The sequence below is a fragment of the Octodon degus genome, unplaced genomic scaffold (assembly GCF_000260255.1).
Source record: "Octodon degus isolate 3935 unplaced genomic scaffold, OctDeg1.0 scaffold00229, whole genome shotgun sequence".
Taxonomy (NCBI): domain Eukaryota; kingdom Metazoa; phylum Chordata; class Mammalia; order Rodentia; family Octodontidae; genus Octodon; species Octodon degus.
In genome coordinates, this window is record NW_004524805.1 from 1,660,991 (window position 1) to 1,680,691 (window position 19,701).

General features: G+C 43.7%; 1 protein-coding gene across 2 annotated transcripts in view; it reads right to left on the bottom strand.

Moving 5' to 3' along the window:
• Positions 1–19,701, bottom strand: part of Sash1 (SAM and SH3 domain containing 1) — a 184,277-nt gene that overhangs the window by 127,283 nt on the left and 37,293 nt on the right. For both annotated transcript variants that reach the window (XM_004645482.2, XM_023705788.1), the window contains one exon: positions 12,162–12,290. In XM_004645482.2, the coding sequence (XP_004645539.1) occupies positions 12,162–12,290 (129 nt within the window). The remainder of the gene's footprint in view (positions 1–12,161; positions 12,291–19,701) is intronic.

Genomic DNA, 19,701 nt, shown 5'->3' on the forward strand with positions numbered 1-19,701 from the left:
TGTGTGTGTGTGGCCAGCTCAGCCCACCAGGGGGCGGGGCTGGCTGGCATGTGGTGCTGGGGATCGAACCGCGGTCCATGTGCTTTGCCAAGCTTGTTTCAAGTAGGTGCTTTAGACCACTGAGCCATCTCTCCAGCCCCAAAATGACTTAACTTCTTACTGGAATGTTTCTCAAGTCTGCTACCTTCTATGATTCAAACAACCTAAGGGATATAATTCAACAGATTATTTTACATTCTGCAGTATTCCCACCGAATAACAAAAGTATGGCAACTTCTGTGTCCCTATTCTAAAAGCTCAGTTGGAAGTTTTTCCGAGTTCTCAATCTACTGTTAATTTGCTGTCTCTTTATTTGCTAGCATATCAGATATATGACACCCTCAAGCAACAAATGAACCTTTTTAACTTTTGTGAGTACTGATCTGCTTGCCAGGATAACAACCAACGTTCATGCACATGCACACGTGAGCAGAGAGGACAGAAAAAATAGCAATCACAATTATTATCTTTGAGAAGTGGGTATTAGATTTCAAACTTCTACATTAGCAAATTTGTTTTTAATTTTTTTCATGTGTATTGTGATTTATACAATAAATATAATTTAGTATTTCGTATTATACTTACAATACTGTACCTTCATAATGAATTACCCATGTACTTAAGCTGATCTCTAAGTCAAGACGCCATCAAGGGGAAAAATGCTAGGTTGGTGAGTAACATGGAAGATTCAGAGAATTAGTGTCTACCTTCTGATTTCAAATCCTATCTCTAGCTGGGTATGGTGGTGCACGCCTGTAATCCCAGCACTGGGGAGGCTGAAAACAAGAGGATCACTATGAGTCCGAGCTGGGTAGTGACATCCTGTACCAAATACGTTTGGAAAAAAAAAAAAAAATTCCTATCTCTGCTGTTTACTCAATGCCAACTCTAGTAAGTCCTAAATGTGTTAGTTTTATCAATGGCTAGTACTATAATTATGAATAATATTTATTGTAAATATTCGCCGGGCACTTAGATATGTCCAACAACAGTACAGAGTCGCCTACACCCACGATCTTGATTAAGCTCACAGGGCCCAAGTGTAGAGCACGGAGCCCCTGCCCCACTGGTCAGGAGGGGCAAAGGAAGGCAGCCAGGGTCTCCCCAGCTAGACTACCCCACTGGCCTCTCAGAGTCCTGGCTTCTGCCTCAGCACAACCAAAGTTGTGATTGTTAATATCAACCCCATAGGGCCATCAGGAGGACTAAATAAGGCAATGGACGCGATGACTCGTCAACTCTAATGTGCTTTTCAAAATGTCATTTTATGATTATTACACATGGCTCTTTTTATGGCCGCCTCACATTTTGTTCCTCCCTTCCTAGTTCTCCTCAGTACTGCAAGTAGTGAAACAGATAAAGCACCCTGAGGCTCAGATATGTATGAGTACACTAACGATACAGACTAGCTTAACTCGTAATTATAACACCACTGGTGTTTTAAAGGTACATCAAAAATATTAAATAGTAGCTGTTTCCTTAATTAAGTTAAAATTCTCCTTTTCAAAGAAATGTTTCTGCTCCATGGGCTGAAAAATGCAGATAAAATACCAAAACAGATTCTGAGAGATGGAGATCAAAGTCCCATTTTGAAGAAGAAAAACCCACATTCTGAGTGAAAGGACAACACTGACAAACAAAAATACCCTTTGAAATCACAGATGGGAATTTGTCTTCCTTTTGGCATCTTTGTTAGAAGCCGTGTCTGCTGTCACACACATTAAAAAACGAACACTCACATCCACAAACACATACAGATGCTCACGAATATTCATGATGTTTGCAGTTTGGTTCAGACTTGTCCTTGATTTATTTTTGATTAAGCTCCATCAGCTTGTGCTGGGGCCCCATGGCACTGCTAGAGCAGACCATCTTCACATTCTAAATAACTGCAGAAAGTGGCTCAAACTATCCCTTATAAATAAGTAATTTATGCACAGGCTGCAGAATGCTAGCAATAGAAGCAGCTGGTCCACTCCTCACCTGAACTGTAAATTCCATTGCTAAAGGTGCTAAATTAAACCTCCACTTCTAATGCATGGGCTGACATACTAGAGGAGGGGAAAACAGCTATGAATTGGCATATCAAGAGATGGAAAAGAGCTAGAACCTGATTTTCTATTTGAGAAATAGAATGATACATTAAAAGGAGATAAGAGCTGGGCTTTGGGGTCCTGAGGTGTATTTTCCAGTTAGCAAAATAGCTTATGTCCTCCAGATAGGTATCTGAAAAGCCTGAGTAACTGAACCTGCTATGCACGATAAGTTTGCTTTTAATACCTAGAATAAGATTCTTGAAACTCTCAAATTGAAAGCCATGGCAATGCGAAACTAAAACATACTACTGAAATAGGTGGCCACAAAGTTCTCATCAATATACTCCGTGATGGGGCTGGTGTATAGCTCAGTGGAAAGTACTTGCTGAGCAAGAGTGAGGTACTGGGTTTGATCTCCAGCACCGCCCACTATGACTGACTGACTGACTGACTGACTGACTGACTGACTGAGTGGATGGCTGACTGATTTGATAGCAGGCAGATATCTGCACATGAGCCAATTCTATGTCTGTCTAAAGCATGAACTACGGGCCAGGAAGCCAATGCCAAGTGTGTGTGCTGACAGCCGGAAAGGTTCACTGCCCCGCCCCAGATGACTTCCGGTCCACCCCATTTGTATACAGCTGTGCCACCCCATTCAAGATGTCAACCATTCTCATGCCCCAAATGTGGCTCTAAGAGGACAGATGGGCCACAGGACTGGGTCACTCGGTGTTCGCTTATATTTAGCATCTATTTAGAACACAGAGAAGATCATCAAATGACGTGACACATATGAACATAGTAACCCTCTCCAAGGACCTGGAAATAAAGGCATATTCCTCATCGCACTCCTTTAGATTCTGTCTCATCGCAGGACCATACTGCCTCTAGTGTGCTATAAACTAACATTTTTATGGTTTATAATTGGCTTGTGATTAGCATGAGTAAATGACACTTTACTGTGGGAAATGTTAAATTGCTAAATGCAAACTTTCAGATCACATTACAATTTTGGCAACCTGGTTTTGATACTCCAGGGTACCTGGCCTGGGCTCCCCTTACCCTCCGGAAAGACCTGATTCCAAGAACAGTGCTCATTCCACACCCAACTCAGCCCTGAGCCCTGGGCAAGTGTCTGAATCTGCTGCCATCAAGTGGTCTCGTCTCCTGAGTTCCCTGACCTCTCCCTCCCCTGTGGGAGCTAACTTGATTACTGTTGAGGAACTTGCCCTGTCCGATGTAAATGAAACAATAAAGCTCATATTTCTCCCTTTCTGGCAAGCATATATATTTTAAGCAAAACACCATTTTGATTTTTAATCTCCCAGGCATACTGTGTTTCTTTAAAGCAAACAAACAAAAATTAGTCCTTTCAAAATGCTTTTGAGCAAAAGAAGCTAAAGGTGTTGGTCCAGGTTTGAAAAACCTGAACCTCTCCACACTTCAGATACCAAACAGAACACAGGAGTCTGTAACTACACGAGCTATCTGCAAAGGTTTCTAGTCATGAAAGAATAGAAATAGAAATGTACTGCTGATTTAGTAAAACACTTTCTTAATAACTAGAGGTATAGGATGTCAAGATTAAATCCAGCACCAAGAGATCTGTTTATGTCCAGTTCCCTCCACACTCTGCACAGAAACTGCTGACTGAACTGGGCCCGGTCATTCGAACACAAATGCTACTTTGTGCAAGAGGAGCCAGCACAGGAACTGCATTACCATCTGGCTTAAGACATAATGCCTCAGTGTATTTTGACATCAAGTGTGTGAATCCCATGAATCCTGCTGCAGATTGTAGCTCCGACTCTCCATCTAATGCCCACTGGCTCTGATTGCAATCTGCAAGTCAACAGGAGCCCAAAGCTGGAGAAGAATGAAAGTTCACACAAGACAAAACAAAACAAAAACAAATGCCCTTCAGAGCAGCAAGCTTGAGAGGGTGGAGGCGTTAGCCTGCTAGCTGTGGACCCTGTGAAAGGAGAACATGAATACACAAGTACATCTGTCCTCTGCTTCTCAGCTCTGAGCGCCGCTCCTAGAAACAGGGATGTGGCTGTAGCTGATTGTCTTGACTATTCAGGGTGCGTAAGTGCACAGAAGCCCTATCTGTCATATGTTTCAGTATCAGCAGCAAACAGAAAAGAAGAACAGTCGACAAAAGCAAAACACAGTCATTTAGAGAAGAAAAGCCGCTGTGTGCATGTCAACATGAAGCTGCAGGCGAGGCGAGAATAAACTCACCTTGGCCCGGCTAGTCAACAAGGGTGAAGTGGCAGTTATCTGCACTGTCTTGTGAGGAGTGGTGATCAGGAGGAACATTCTGCTTCCTTGCGTGATGAATGAGCCAAGGCCCTTTGAAAGAACAGCGTGCATCCTTGCCCTGCCTCATCCAACCTCACTTTCTAACTACGGAAAACTTTGTGCAGTGGACTACAAAGGTCAAATCTCCTTCCTCAACTTCTGGCCTTGACCTAAAGCATGACCGTGATACCTGTCTTTCGTTACTCTACACAGTCCACACACCTCCTCCGAAATCCACTCAGTCTTGTAAGTTCTTTATACTTGGGAACTGTAGGCATCGCTGCTAAGAAGCTGCTGACCTGGGCCAGGGGCCCACTTCTGTACCCCTGCACCACATTTGCAAAGTCTGTTCACTTGTTTTCTGTCCCCACTAAATCATGACACCTTGATGGGTATGGAAACATCTATAATCTATTTTCTCTGGAAAGGCAAAAATCCCAAATACAGACTTACTGCTCACTAAATATCTAAAAAAAAAAAAAAAATCTAAAAACAATTACATACACATATGAATTCAATAACCACACACTGAGTACTGACTAGATGTCACTTGTGTTCTCTATGCTGGAGTGCATGGTGACAGAACTTACAGGAGAGACAGCAGGGCATGCTGAGGGAGACAGGTTATATTCTGTTTTGTTTTGCAGAAACGGGGATTGAACTCAGGCCCTTGCGCTTGCCAGAGAAGTGCTTCTTCTACTGAGCCATCTCCCCAGCCCCAGGTAACATTCTTTATCCAACTTGTCTGTGGGTGACACACGCATATGCACTTAACAGAACTGGACAGCTAAGATTTGTGTATTTCAGTGTGTGTAAATTTTAATTTAAACAGGAAGAATCTTTTAAAATAACAGTAATAATCAAACAGGAGCAGAGAGCAAAGGTGAAATGTGACTGACAGTGTGCTGGCGGCAGTGGAGGAGAGAGGTGACCTACACACTGCCTTGTGCTGTTTATATATCCTTGAAATTTCCTACAATTAAAAAGCTAAAAAAAAAAAAAAAAAGAGGGGGGGGGGGGGGGGGGGTCAGGGAAATGGAATAAGTGGAATAAGTGCTTCCCTGGCAAGCGCAAGGGCCTGAGTTCAGTCCTTGGTTCCGCCAAAATAAATAAATAAGCAAGCTAAAAAAAAAAAAAAATCCCCGCATTTATGTGTATCAATATTAACGCAGTATGCATAGCAGATACTCTGAGCCATGGGTAGTGGTGCACGCCTGCAACCCCAGCACTCTGGGCAGCTGAAGAAGGAAGATGGCAAATTGGAGCCCAGCCTGTGGAGCTGGCTGACTGAATGAGATGCAGTCTCAAAATACAAATTTCATTTCATTTCATTTCATAATTTAAAAAATAAAATGGGACATAGCTCAGTGCAAAGGCCCTCAGTTCAAGCCCTATTACCTGCCTCCCTAAAAAGGTACGTGATCTTCAACATTACTAAATTTTTCAACTAGGAAGAGAAAGGAGAGAAAAGAAACTTAGGTTGTTATTTATGACTGTGATGGCATTCTACGTAATCCTCAGAATAACCATGAGATGTATCTATCCCGATTTTATGGCCAGGGCAAAGGACCCTTGATGAAGTTAAGCAACGCTCATCATGACTGGATTAAGAAATGCCTACATTAGTAAAGCACACTTCTGGGTGTGCCTGCAGGGATGTTTCCAGAGATGACTGATGTGTGAGGCGGCAGCAGGGTGGGGATGGGGTGTGGACCCCAACCTGAATGTGGGCAGCAGCACCCAGCAGGTTGAGCAGAAGGTGGAGGAGGACCCCGTGCAGCCTGGCTCTTTCCTCTCCCTTCCTGGCCACAGTGAGGCCAGGAGCAGTGTCCCTTCCCCACAACTCTAGGCCATGTTTCCACCTCACCATGGGCCCACAAGCAACAGAGCCAAGTGACCAGGGACTGAGAACCCTGAAACCATAAGCCATTCTGAATCTTTCCTCCTTTAAATTCATTTTCTCAGGTAGGTTGTCACAGCAAAAGTGAATTAATATACCAAGTGAGCATAGCCAGAGCTAAACCCCTGTCTCACTCCCTCAACCTATTCCCACCAAAGGCTCCCACACTTTTTACCCATGTAACAAACCCAGGGCAAGGGCTCTCACTTGGGCTTGAAATGGGATGGTAGTGGGGTTAGTATAGTCTTAAAAACAAAAAACTACCCCCCCCCAAAAAAAAAGGTATATTTCCACCTTTTTTGTTTTTTTGTTATTTGGTTTTTGGTTTTGGTTTTCCTCTTTAAAATAAAAAAATTAAAATTAAAAAAAATCGAAGAATTATCCCTAGTCACAAGAGACACACTAGTCCTGCTGCCTCTGTTAGTTGAGAACTACATTTGGAATGATTAGTTTATCTGGAATGATTAATTCATAAAACTTTAATCTGGAAGCATTGCATTATTAAAATTCCAAGGAATAGGGGCTGGAGAGATGGCTCAGTGGTCTAAAGCACCTACTTGGAACAGGCTTGGCAAAGCACAGGGACCGCGGTTCAATCCCCCAGCCCCACATGCCAGTCAGCCCTGCCCCCTCGTGGGCTGAGCTGGCCACACACACACACATACACACACACACATACACACACACAATAAATGAATGTAATAAATAAACAAACAGCAGAATAAAAAAAAAAATTCCAAGGAATAATATACCAGAATCACTCCCACACCATATCCGATGGCTCTCGTATCCCACTTTGCCATTATAATACCCCGCACTCTGCCTGGGCTCCCTTTTCTCTCGGACACACAATCATGATAACAATCTGGCGCAGGGTCCAGGCCAGGCTCCGGCTGTTGACAAACATGTCAGCACACAAAGTGAGCCACAATGACTGAGGGCTCTTCCACCCACTCTGCACCACATCAACTTGCTTCCTGCAAGTGGAATCCAAACAGATTCCACTCCAAAGATACTGAGGACACTAATATTGCAGTGATAAGAGGCCACCTTGAGCGTGTCCCTTTTCCTGGCCAAGCTATCACTTTAACAGATTGTCAGACGTCCCATCACTGGGGATGGGCCCATTATGGCCTTGGAAGGCTACTGTCATTTTGGACCGTAGCTTCTTCCAGCCAGACTCACACATGGTGCTCAGGGAGGTGCCAAATGTGGAGAAATCTGGGCAATTTCCTAACAGTCGCAGGCACTGATGTCCCAAATCTCCAGCAGAGGCAGAAGGCGCCATCTAGACACATCATTCTTTCAGGGCCCATTTGGTGCTAAATAAAAACTCTCCCTCTAGTCATAAATTGGGACTCAGAATCCCTGTTCATACTGTTAAATCTTTACACATCTGCACTCCTGTCGCCTTCATCAAAACTGGCCCTGAGGACACATTCTTAAATACTGTATTCCAACCAGGATCCAGGTAATTAGGTCTTAAACAAGGAGTCTGACATCTAGTCCAGAAAGTTAATTACTAACATAATTATTGATACCTTTTACTTTTCAGCACTGAGTCAAGTAGCTCTGTGGAAAAGATGTCTTTTGGTTTGCTCTTCAGTTGACATGTAACTAGCTCATAAGGGCAAATATATATATATACTTTTTAAAGACAAACATAAACACATAAATATTTATTCTACCTATAAAAAGTACTTCGTAGCTGGGCCTGGTAGTGCATGCTATAATCCCAGCACTCAAAGAGACTGAGGCAGCAGGATCACTGTAAGTTCGAGGCCAGCCTCTGCTACAAAGTGAATTCAAGGCCAGCCTGAACTGCATAGTGAAACCCTGTTTCAAAAAGATCAAAACGGGGCTGGGGATATAGCTCAGTGACATAAGCACCTGCCTGGCAAGTGCAACGTCCTGAGTTCGATCAAAAACAAAAACAAAAAATCTCCAACCCCAGAATTCACCCAGAGATTTAGCAGTCTACCATTGAGCTACATCACCAGCCCTCATCTATCACAAATTAATTCAACACATCTCCAAATTTAGGTCTGTTTCCTAAATTACTTTTTTTTTTTTTTTTTGCGGAACCAGGGATTGAACGCAGGCCCTTGTGCTTGCCAAGCAAGCACTTATTCTACTGAGCTATCTCCCCAACCCCTCTAAATTACTCTTTCAAAAACACAATGTACACTGTGCTAATCTTTCCACTATGAAATCTTTGGGGCTCTTAATATCTTCTGACTTTGTCTTACTGCTTTGGGTAGATTATTCCTTCCTGAAGCATTCTTGTACTTAGCTTTCGCCAGAGTTGCTAATGAACTCAGAAAGAGTACTAACTGCCATGTCTTAGACTCAAGGCTGTTCTACCAAGCAAACAAGGAGGAAGCTTCTCTACTTGTGCAAAGGGAGAGCTCATAAACTAGAAATAGTCTTAACATTCCAACGCAGTGGCAGGGAGTGTTATGTTATGGACTAAAAGTTACAGCTCTGTAAGGAAATGAGTTGCCATCAGGAGCTAAATCTACAATGAGCCCCGGAGGAGAAAGGGAACGCTGAGTAAGTCACTAACCCTGCATGTACAGCCTAAAAGATGGATAACCTTAGAACCTGTCTAACATGGTCTTCCAGACTTCCAAGCCATGCAGCTGACACAGGAAACATCCAACTTCTTACTCGATTTTCAACACCTTAAAAATATTTTTATAGCCCGCCACGGGCACATGCCTGTCAGCCCACTACTCTGAGAGGAACAAGCAAGAGGACTGCAAGCTGAGGTCCACCTGAGGCCACTGAGCATGACACGGTCTCAGAGTTTTAAAAAAAAATCTCTACAAGGGCTGGGAATGGAGCTCAGTGTGAAGGCCCTGGGTTTAATTCCTTGTACCCAAGGGGCGAGGAGGGGATGATCCCTTTTATTGCTGTAGTTTGCCAGGAATTTCACAGATTTGAATGTGCCAATCTAGGATCTTACTCCTCTTGCTGGCTGCAATTTAAAGAATGAACAGTCATGCTTCCAGCCTGGCTTGCATTAGTGCCCATCAATTTTACCCACCACCAAGTTCTTACACCTTTGATGGTAACTAATTAAGCTCATGTGGTGGGGTTCTTCCCCCACAGACTGTCTTTTGCTGTTCTGGAAGAGAGCACACCAAATTAGTCCCATCTGTCTAAACTGAAAAGAGGCTATTTATCCCACCGACAGGCAGGCTTGCTGTCCTACCTCGAAGCGGCATTCTGAGGTTCCTGAACTGCATCAGAGTGATTCTGGTGGTCCCAACTCTGAGACCAGTTAGAAGGCCAGAAAGAGCAAGCTAGTGCTGTATCAACAATCACCTACCAATTCACAGTCCTCATTTCTGGGTACCAGAAATGCCCAGGAAAACCAAAAAGGATTAACATTCCAAGTCAAAACAGTAACACTTCAAAATTATGGGCTCAGTGGACAGCTCACACCTACCACGTACACAACCCTAGGCCAAGTCCCCAGCAGGACAAAAAGAAGAAAAAGTGAAATGCGGTACTGCCAAAATCCAAGTATTTTTTCATTAGCTATACCCCAACAGGGGAGATTATTTATTTCAGCCAAGCATGCAAGTCTTCTGACACATGAGGCTATTTTCTTAAAAAGAAATGCCCCCACCATTCACACACACCAAAGTACACAGTCAGGGGAAGACGTAACGGTGACACCCCTGCACCGGCTTGCACCAAGGTCTGGGATGATGGCCTTCCGCCCCCAAATGACACTTCTTAGCCTCAACCAACCCTTTTAAGCTAATGCCAATCCCTGTAGACCGCTCAATTAGCGAACAAGAAGCAAAGAGCAAGAATTACTTCTTGGCAGTCCTATGTAATTTTCTGACCCAGGGATCTTTAGCTAGGTTGAGCTGAGGAAAACTAATGTACACAAGAACGTTAAGTGCACACTTCAGCGGAAACAGACCATGTTCATGCCTAGAACATACTTGCTGCGCCACCCAAGCTCTTGTGCCCCTTCTAAAACACAACTCTTTCATACAATGTAAAAAGATTTATCTGGTCTAATTACTTCTACATCAGTTACCTAATTCTCTGTTCCCACACTAAGTACATTTATAGAAAAGTTTATAGGTAAGTAACGTTTTAACTCAATCAGCACCTTTTAAACCTTTTGGGGCCAGGGAGATGGCCCAGTGGAATAACCGCTTCCCTGGCAAGCGTAAGGGCCTGAGTTCAAGCCCCAGTTCCACAAAAAAAAAAAAAGAAAAAGAAAAAGAAAACTTTTTTAAAGGCAGAGAGGTGCTGTGGACAGGTCCATGTAGCCCCCATCATAGGCCAGCGTCCTAAAGGGAGCTCTCTGGGAGAGGTATGGAAGGCAGACACTTTTTCCACTTTCTCCCCTCAGGAGGTAGGGTGGGGGGTCCCCATAGGTCAGCACACAATAAGACAACTTGAGGGGCTGGTGAGATGGTTCAGTGGTCTAAAGCACCTCCTTAGAACAAGCTAAGCTAAGCAAAAGCAGAGACCGTGTTTCAATCCCCAGCACCACATGCCAGCCAGCCCCACCCCCTGGTGGGCTGAGCTGGCCACACACACACTAAATAAATAAATAAAGTTTTTTAAAAAAGACAACTTGAAAAGCACAGTACTGCCAACCGTGGTGCCTGTGCTTATAATCCCTGTTACTCAGGACACTAAACCAGGAGGAGCACAACTGCAGTGTTGGCCTGGACAACTTGGTGAGACCAGGCTTTAAAATGTAAAATGGCTGGGGATATAATGGACTGGTCGGGCAGGTGCCTGGGATGTGTGAGGCTCTGGATCCAAGCAGTGCAAAGCTGAAATGAATCGCCTAGGTAGCAAATTTAAAGTCATCAGTGTCAGATTTCAGGAAGATATTTTCCAACATGGAACTACCAGCATATGTATGGACTTTATAGAAAACTCTTGTGAGGGCCAGGGAGATGGCTCAGTGGAATAAGCGCTTCCCTGGCAAGCGCAAGAATCTGAGTGCAACCCCTGGTTCTAAAAAAAAACCAAAAAAAAAAAAAAAAAAAAACTCTTGGGCTATTTACCCCACACAATACCAAACATTCCACTAGTTATACCTGCAGAGATCTTTACAAAGAAGCCAAATGACTTTCAATGTCCTTAAGTGAGAGGGGAACATAGAATCGTAAAAGTTGGTGACTGCTAAGAGATTTCAATATCCCAGAAGATGAATTATAATAAAGTGTTGAGTAAAAACCAAGATAAAAGTTTTTAACACACAGAAGAAAACTGTATTGCAAAATTTTAAATGTCCAGAAAAACGCTGCAAGAAAACCTATAAGATGCCCACATGTTTATTTTTAGGCAAGACATTATGGGTGACCTTTTCATTCTATAAATTATCTGTCTTTCAGTAAATAAATACATAAATAAATAAGCTAAGAGAAGGAAAGAGGCTTGGAGGAGAAGGAAGAAAATTGCTTACACAGGCACCCTTTGAGCTTACCAATCCATAATAAAAATATTATTTCCTCTTTAGTTAAGAATTAAAGGGGCCGGGGAGATGGCTCAGTAGAATTTGCACTTGCCTGGCAAGCGCAAGGGCCTGAGTTTAATCCCTGGTTCTCCACAAAAAAAAAAAAAAAAAAAAAAAAAAAAAAAAAAATCCAGTCTCCAAGTGACCACAAAGATTCGGTCCTATTACCGCAGCCAAAATACACTGCATTACATACCTGCAAGATAACTGCACTGGTCTTTGGGTGGGTCTTTTTTTTTTTTTTTTTACTGCCTACAAGGACAAATGGGAGCTCTGGGCCTGGAGGGGCTGTTAGAAGGACTAGAGGCTGCGGGACCCCAGCAGGAATAGGAATTGTGCCATTTAGCAGAAACATATTCCCGGGGCCGCCACTTACCACATCGAGGTCCTGAGACACCCGCCGTTTCCGCAGCTCCTCCATCCTCTCACAAACGTCTGAGAAGCACGTATTGTAATAATCTGCGTACTGCTGTGCCAGGTCATCAATGTTTCCCAGGGAACCGTCCTGAGAGAAGGTAAGAAAGGAGAAAGAGGAAAGAACAAAGGCAGTCAGCTCAGTCCACCTCAGAAAAGCCCCAGGGTTATCAGACCACCCTCTGGACAGCACTTGCAATAATGACAGCTGGTACGCATTACCCTGTGCCACGCAGAGTTTACGTGTGAGACCTGATCCCCAGGGCAGCCCTGAGACAGAACCTTGTTCTTTCTCTCACTGTACTGATGGACAAACAGAAGCTCACGGAAGTTGAGTGAATGCTGCCAGATGCCAAAGATAACAAGCAAAGAACCCAGGGCTCCTACCAGGCCACTGGCCCACGTCTAGCTGCCCAGTGGGGCAGAGGGAGGGGGAGAGGCCGGGATGAAAGGCACCCTGAGTCACAGGTGCCTGAAGCACAAGCCTGACTGAGGCCACATTGCAGGTCCACTGTGGGATGCTTACAGAGAGACACATGCCGGCCTCCTCTCACAAACCTGAGGATATCCTGAGAACGTGCAGTGCCATGCAGATTGTTGCTTCTGGACCACAGATCTTACCTCCCCAGATACTACCCTCAGAAAGCGGAAGCCTTCCTCATCATCAGAGTTCATTCCTATGCTCACCCATTCTGGTGGCCATTCATACTCCAGGTACTCGTTAGGCTTACTGCACATTCCAAGTACAAGTGGGTACAAAGTCACCTAAATAAGCATGTCCCTTGTCTCAGGTCCCTGAGCCAGTGTGACTTTATTTATTTATTTATTTATTTAGTGTGTGTGTGTGTGTGTGTGTGGCCAACTCAGCCCACCAGGGGGCGGGGCTGGCTGGCATGTGGTGCTGGGGGATTGAACCGCGGTCCCTGTGCTTTGCTAAGCTTAGCTTGTTCTAAGTAGGTGCTTTAGACCACTGAGCCATCTCACCAGCCCCGCCAGTGTGACTTTACACCCAGTTCTGGATCCTCACAATGGTCCATGGCCCCAGGCTCACTCTTCAACCGCAGTCAGAATATTAACAGGGATCAAGAAGGAGCACCTTGCTCACAGCAAATTCTCAAGCTCCTCTAGCTAACTGCATTCGTGTGAAAGCTGCATAGCACTCCTTGAGGGAGTGGATTCCCTTCACATGGGGTAACAGAAATGCCACATCACCTTCTTTCTGCTTCTTCTTTCTGTACCTCCTTTCTGCCTCTATCTTCCAACAAAATCTCACTTTGACATGAATAAGAGACTTGACCAAGACAACCAGGGAATAGGAATCTTCCAAGACAACTGAGGAAAATACCAGCTCCTGACGATCTGCAATGTGCTCCCATTTTCCACACTGCGCTGCTGGCTGGCATCTTCAGTTAGTAATTTTCAGGTTTCTCCCACAGCAAATGTCTAACACCACAGCACACACACCTTTAGCTGTAAGCTGAGCACGGGATATTTCTCAAACCCCAGCCCTGGTCAGGAAGCTTCAGTCACAGCAAGCAATTGTCTGACCCCACTTCTGTATTCCCTGATTTTAGGAACTAAGGGGGAAGAGAAACAGAAATTGAAAGAAACCAATTTTTTAGAAACTGCTCCTTCCTATCCCACGATTAACATGTTCTGCATTTGAGTTTCGTGCCTCAGAGGTCCAAGTACAGAACCAGGGAAATGAAGGCTGCTTACGAGGCCAGTAAGGCCTCTGCACATTTGAGTACATCTGGGCAAGCACTTGTGCTCTCTACAGCGGTCTGAGGCCCCAGGCTCCATACAGCAGAATGAGGTAGGAGTCCATCCCCTCCTGCAAAATGATGACATGGACAGTACTTAGCCTGTTGGCCCCTCCTTTCCTGCCCATTGAAGAAAACTGGAAAATAGGCTCTTTGGAGGAAGACAGAACTGGGTCAGAACACAGTACGATAAAGCACATTATATCCTGAGGATTGCTCTGGCTCATTTGTACTCAACACTTGCCCACGGGCCACAGCACCAACACCTGCAAGCGTCTCGTCTCCTCTCCCATGCCCAGTCTGCCCTCGACCAAGCCACCAACATAACCTGGCTAGAGATCTGGCTTGGGGCTGGGGAGATGGCTCAGTGGAATAAGCACTTCCCTGGCAAGCGCAAGGGCCTGAGTTCAATCCCCAGTTCTGCAAAAAAAAAAAAAGATAAATACTGCACTGTGCTAATAGCCAAGAGGGCTTGCTACAGGGGCCACAGCTTACGATTTCCTATGGCTGGCTGCTCCTTAATGGGAATGGAAATGGAAACCTCAATCTCTCTCTCTCTCTCTCTCTCTCTCTCTCTCTCTCTCTCTCTCTGACAGACAGACACACACACACAAAAAAAAAAAAAAGTCATATTTTTCTACACCAACGCACTTCAATCTAGAATTCTGGCTTATCTCAAAGATTACCAGCCCTCCTATTTGGGAACTGGACAACCTGTCACAACCGTTTCCTTGGATTACTCAATGTCACCATAACAATTAAAAGAACATACAACTGGGTATTTTCAAACTATGTTTCTTCTCCTCTCACAAGATAATTGCTTCTGTTCTAAAGTTTCCAATCTTCTTCTCCTATTAGAGAAAAAGGTTAATTTTCTATTCTACTCCAAATCACACAAAATGCCTTCCAATATTTGGAGGCCTGAACACATCTACTGCTCAAGGGAAGAGAGCAGCTGCCTAACTCAAGGCAGGCCACAGACGGCCAATATTTCACATCCCCAATATGGCACCACAGCTACTCCTCACATGGTGCTCCGCAGGTGATAATTTAAGCCGAGGTGGCACAGCTGCCTTTACATTGGCCCAAATCACTCTCCAGATGTGCAATGAGCCCCTATAATTACCACTGTCATCCATCTTGATGATTTAAATGCCAACAAAAGCAAAATAATAAAAGTGTGTGTGTATTTTTAAAGGTTGGTATTCTCTGCCACCCTCCCCAAACAATCTTTTATGTTTCAGATAAAGAGAACCAATGAACTAGCTGGTGATTGGGGGAGGGGGTCTCGTACATGGCAGGCACATGTTTGTACCACTGAGCTAGAGCCCCAGCCCCTGGTTTTCTCTTTATCCACTTAAACCTCAAGCGCTTTAAATACAATATAAAGGACAAAAGAGGAAACTGACAGATCCTGAACATTCATGGTTTTGATGACAGCTACCCTCTCGTTGGTGTACACGTACCCTCCAACTCATCAAGCTGAACACACTGGGTATGAACAGCCCTTTTCCATGTTCATCATGTAAAGGTCCATGCTCTTTGTAGTGGTTTTAAAAAAGAACTATCCAGATGATTCTTTTTGAATAATCTGGCAAAACTTACATCATTTTCATACAACTTGTTTTTTTCTTTGGGATAGGTTTAGAACTAGTTAATGAAGGCAATCATGCCCATGACAGTATTCACAGCAAAGGTTTGCAGGAAGGTTAAACAAAGCAACTACCACAGGGCACAGCACCGCACTTACTGCATCCTTCTGGGGGAATGTGAAGCCTGTGTCTGATTCTAAACTTCTCACTAGAATGATCTGCTAAACTATAATGTGATTTTAAATCATCTCTCCATTTGCTGTAATAAATATCATTTAGCACTTAATATAGAGGGGCCGGGGAGATGGCTCAGTAGAATAAGCACTTCCCTGGCAAGCGCAAGGGCCTGAGTTCAACACCTGGTTCCGCAAAAAGAAAAAAAGAAAATTAACATAGAATGCTGGGGAGCAAGGGTGGACAGGACATGAACATAGATGTGTTGTTGTTGTTGTTGTTATTGTTTTCTTTTTTTGGTACCAGGAATCGAACTCAAACCTCATGCTTGCCAAGCAGGGCACTGTCCCACTGAGCTATATCACCAGCCCCATAGAGGCCTTTTTAAATTTTTTTTTTTTAAGGTATTAGAAGTTTCTAGTTCTTGACTAATCAGTTTCACTTCTTTCTTACTTTTCTCCTTTGGTTCTCTTCTACTAGTGTAAAGCACTATAAGCCCAAGTTTACAATGAGAGGAAAACCTTATTTCCTCAAAAAAATTTAAGCAGATTGCGAAACTCTGAGTCACATTATGTTTTTACAAGAATTTTCCCACACCTTGATTTAATGAGAAAAGTTAGATAAAAATTCAAATTTGAGTCTCATCATCTTATAAGAATTTTTTTCATTCTTGTCTCTAGAAACAAGAAAATGGATACATGGAAATGCAAGTTCTCTTTCTTTTTCTTAATACAGTATTGGGTCACAGTGCCAGTCCACAGGTCCATCCACTGCACTTGGTATAGAAGTAATCAGTGGTCCCCATACCAGAGTTAGTTCTGTGGAGTTCAAGGTTGCGGGCTCATCCCCCAAGGCAACAGGGCACATTTGAGCCAACACACACCTTTCACTTTCAACATAGAGGAAAGATAGGAGAAAGTCCACTGCACTGACAGTTTAGATAGGGCAGAATGCTATTGCAAATAAGAAGAAAAGAAACAGCTTTCTTCCAGTGATTGTTCTGACAGTATTTCTGAGATCCATCCCCATATACTTCTGTCCCTGGAAAACCTGAAAATTAAGTCTATGAAAACAGAAGCCATGTGTATCAGTACCTTTGTTATTTTTGGTCTTTCTTCCCTAGATGTCATTATGGTTTAAAATATCCCCACAGACTTAAGAGGGGAAAGAGGAAATTATTCTCTTTGAAAACATCAAGTGATATAGTATAATTTTCCTTCGCAGATTATATGTAAATGAATGCAAATGAACTTGTGGTCCTCTTATTTTATTGTCTAGAAAGATGAAGCCCAAGGGACAAGTAAATATTTTGTTATAACTCCTTAGAGTTGTAGGAAAGAAAGGGAACAGATTCCTGGCACTTTTTTTTTTTTTTTTTGGTTTCTATTCCTGTTAAGTACACATATGGTATATTTTATACAATACAAATTGTGTTGCACTTATATTGCTCCTGTAAAGTAATAGAATATAGATATATAGATAGAGGTATACATAGATATATAGATATATGTAGATATAGATCCTGCAAGCCAAATACATCAAAACAATCAGTATAAGACAGTCTTTCTTCGATGACTTCACAACATGTTTTCACTCTTACTTTGACTGAAAATTTAGAGGTGACAAGCACTTTTGGAACCCTTTCGGGCGGAATTGCCGGAAGCATGGAAGACATGTCTTCTCCTTTCCTTGCTCAGCTTTATCAAGCCTGTTCATATCACCAGTCATCATCTCACCCTGCCCTGTGCTTCTATGCCAGAAAGTCAGACGAGACACACAGGGAGCACAGCGTTTGAACTGAAATACAGTCCAAGGAAACGTTTTCATCCATAACAACTAAAACCATGCACTAAAGGACCATACCACATTACGGCTGAGCTGACAGTTGGGAGGAGGGGACAAGCACACCGATGCAGGTGGCCGCAGGAGGCTGTCTTCATACCTTCCGTGCTCTTCTCTCCAAACACACCCAGAACTTGGACGGGAGTCTGGGTCTACCGCTTACTTTGGCCAATATGGCCACGGTGTCCAAAGCCCCCTTACTGGGCTTAGGTTAGGTGGACCCCAGTTTACATAAATGTACTTCTAAATAATGAACAGGCTCACAGAAGGTGGGATTTGACCACTCTCTCCTTTCCCAAACTGTCACTTCTCAATTCTAAAGTCAAAGATTACAAAACTTTGGAGGCAGGGTAAACATCAGGGGCAAAAAGGGGTAAGGAACCTCTTTTATATGTAAGGGGTAATCTTAATGTATGGTACATGTATACATTTTTTAAAATACAAGCTGCATGGTAATGTATGCTTGTAATCCCAGCACTGGGGAGGCTGAAAACAGGAGGATCACTAGAGTCCAACCGCGTAGTGAGACCCTGTACCAAATACATTACAAAAATAATAACGATGACATTCTTCATCTATGGTATTCACGAGATCAGGCATCATGCTGCTTCTGGCTCTTCCCCAAACTCAGTGACCATGAAAAGTGAACGTTTTGAATGGATTGAGGACACAGAAGCAGCCACAACAGCATGACGGAAGACAGTCCCTAAAGAGGGCTTCCACAAGTGCTGCAGAGAAGCAGCAAAGTGACGAGAAAAGTGTTTTCAACATGAAGGGGAATAATCTGAAAGGGATTAGTAGTGTTTTTTATTTGTAATCATTTTTAAAGCTTAAACACTTTTAGATCACATCTATGTATAATTTATGACTATATACATATATATCAAATAATAAGCACTTTTTCAGATCTATTCAATCTGTTTACAAATACGATTTTTACACTAAAATTACACAGTAAATGGCTGGAGGTGGAGGTAATAGCTTAGTGGAAGAAAACTCATCTGGTGTCTACGGAGCCCTGGGTTCAATCCCCAGTACCACCACCACAACAAAACAAAACAAAACTCATGTTGAAATAGGCATTTAAATGGGATTAAACAAATATAAGAAAAATGTTCCAGTCTTTCCTGTTGCCAGACGGATAAGCAACTGCAGACTGGGACCCCTGGGGCTCTGTAGGTCAAGGTCGCTTGGCTCACAGGGAGCTGGTGAACAGACCGGCAAGGCTCTGTGCCCAGCATGGCATCTAAGGCACTCCAGGTCAGCTGGGACGCCAGCAGGAAGCAGGGAGGATGTGAGCCTGGGAGCCACAGGAGCCACAGGAACATCTGGAACCCACGTCACCTTCTCATCCCCTCAACCTTGACGCCACGGTCAACCCACAAGAGAAACTGAAGCTCTTCACACAGACCAGCTGACCCCTGCTTCTGCATTCAGGGAAGGGGAAGGAGAACTAGAAGATTCTGGCATCCTGTGGTTGGATGGAGAGAAACCTGAGCAGAAGCAGCCCTGTCTCCTGCTTCCCTCTCTCAAGCAGTCTATATGCACCTAGGGTGTAAACGGCTGGCCATTTTCAGCACAGATGTTACTGCTACAATAAACGGAATCAAAAGAAGGCCTCTTCCACGTCCTTAAATCCCGGTGCCTCTGTATACGTATCATACTGACTACCTGCAGGATGAAGAAGGGATGGCTATAAGGTTTGTGTTTACACTCAGGTTACCAATAGTCTACAGGCTAGTTCATTCACTCAGGTGATACTGACTGAATACCTCCTACAATCCAGGTGCTGTGCTAGGTGCTACATGCACACCATAAAGTCACGATAGACACGTGATTGCTTATGACCACTGAACAGAAGAGCAAAGTGCATCCTTTTGCTGCTGTACGGGTAAGGTGGGGAACTTGTTAAAAGAATTTAGTAATCTGTATGCTAAAGGTCTCTTTGGAATTGACACACTCTCACCAGCTTGAACCACTGGTGGTACAGGCATGACTGTCCCATCCGATGGCTTGTGCGACTGGCAGCAGTTCCAGTGTACATACTCACTTTTATTGGCCTTTTTCTAATAAAATGAATACAAAGCCACCCAATGGGATAGTCATGCACATACCACCGTTAGTTCAAACC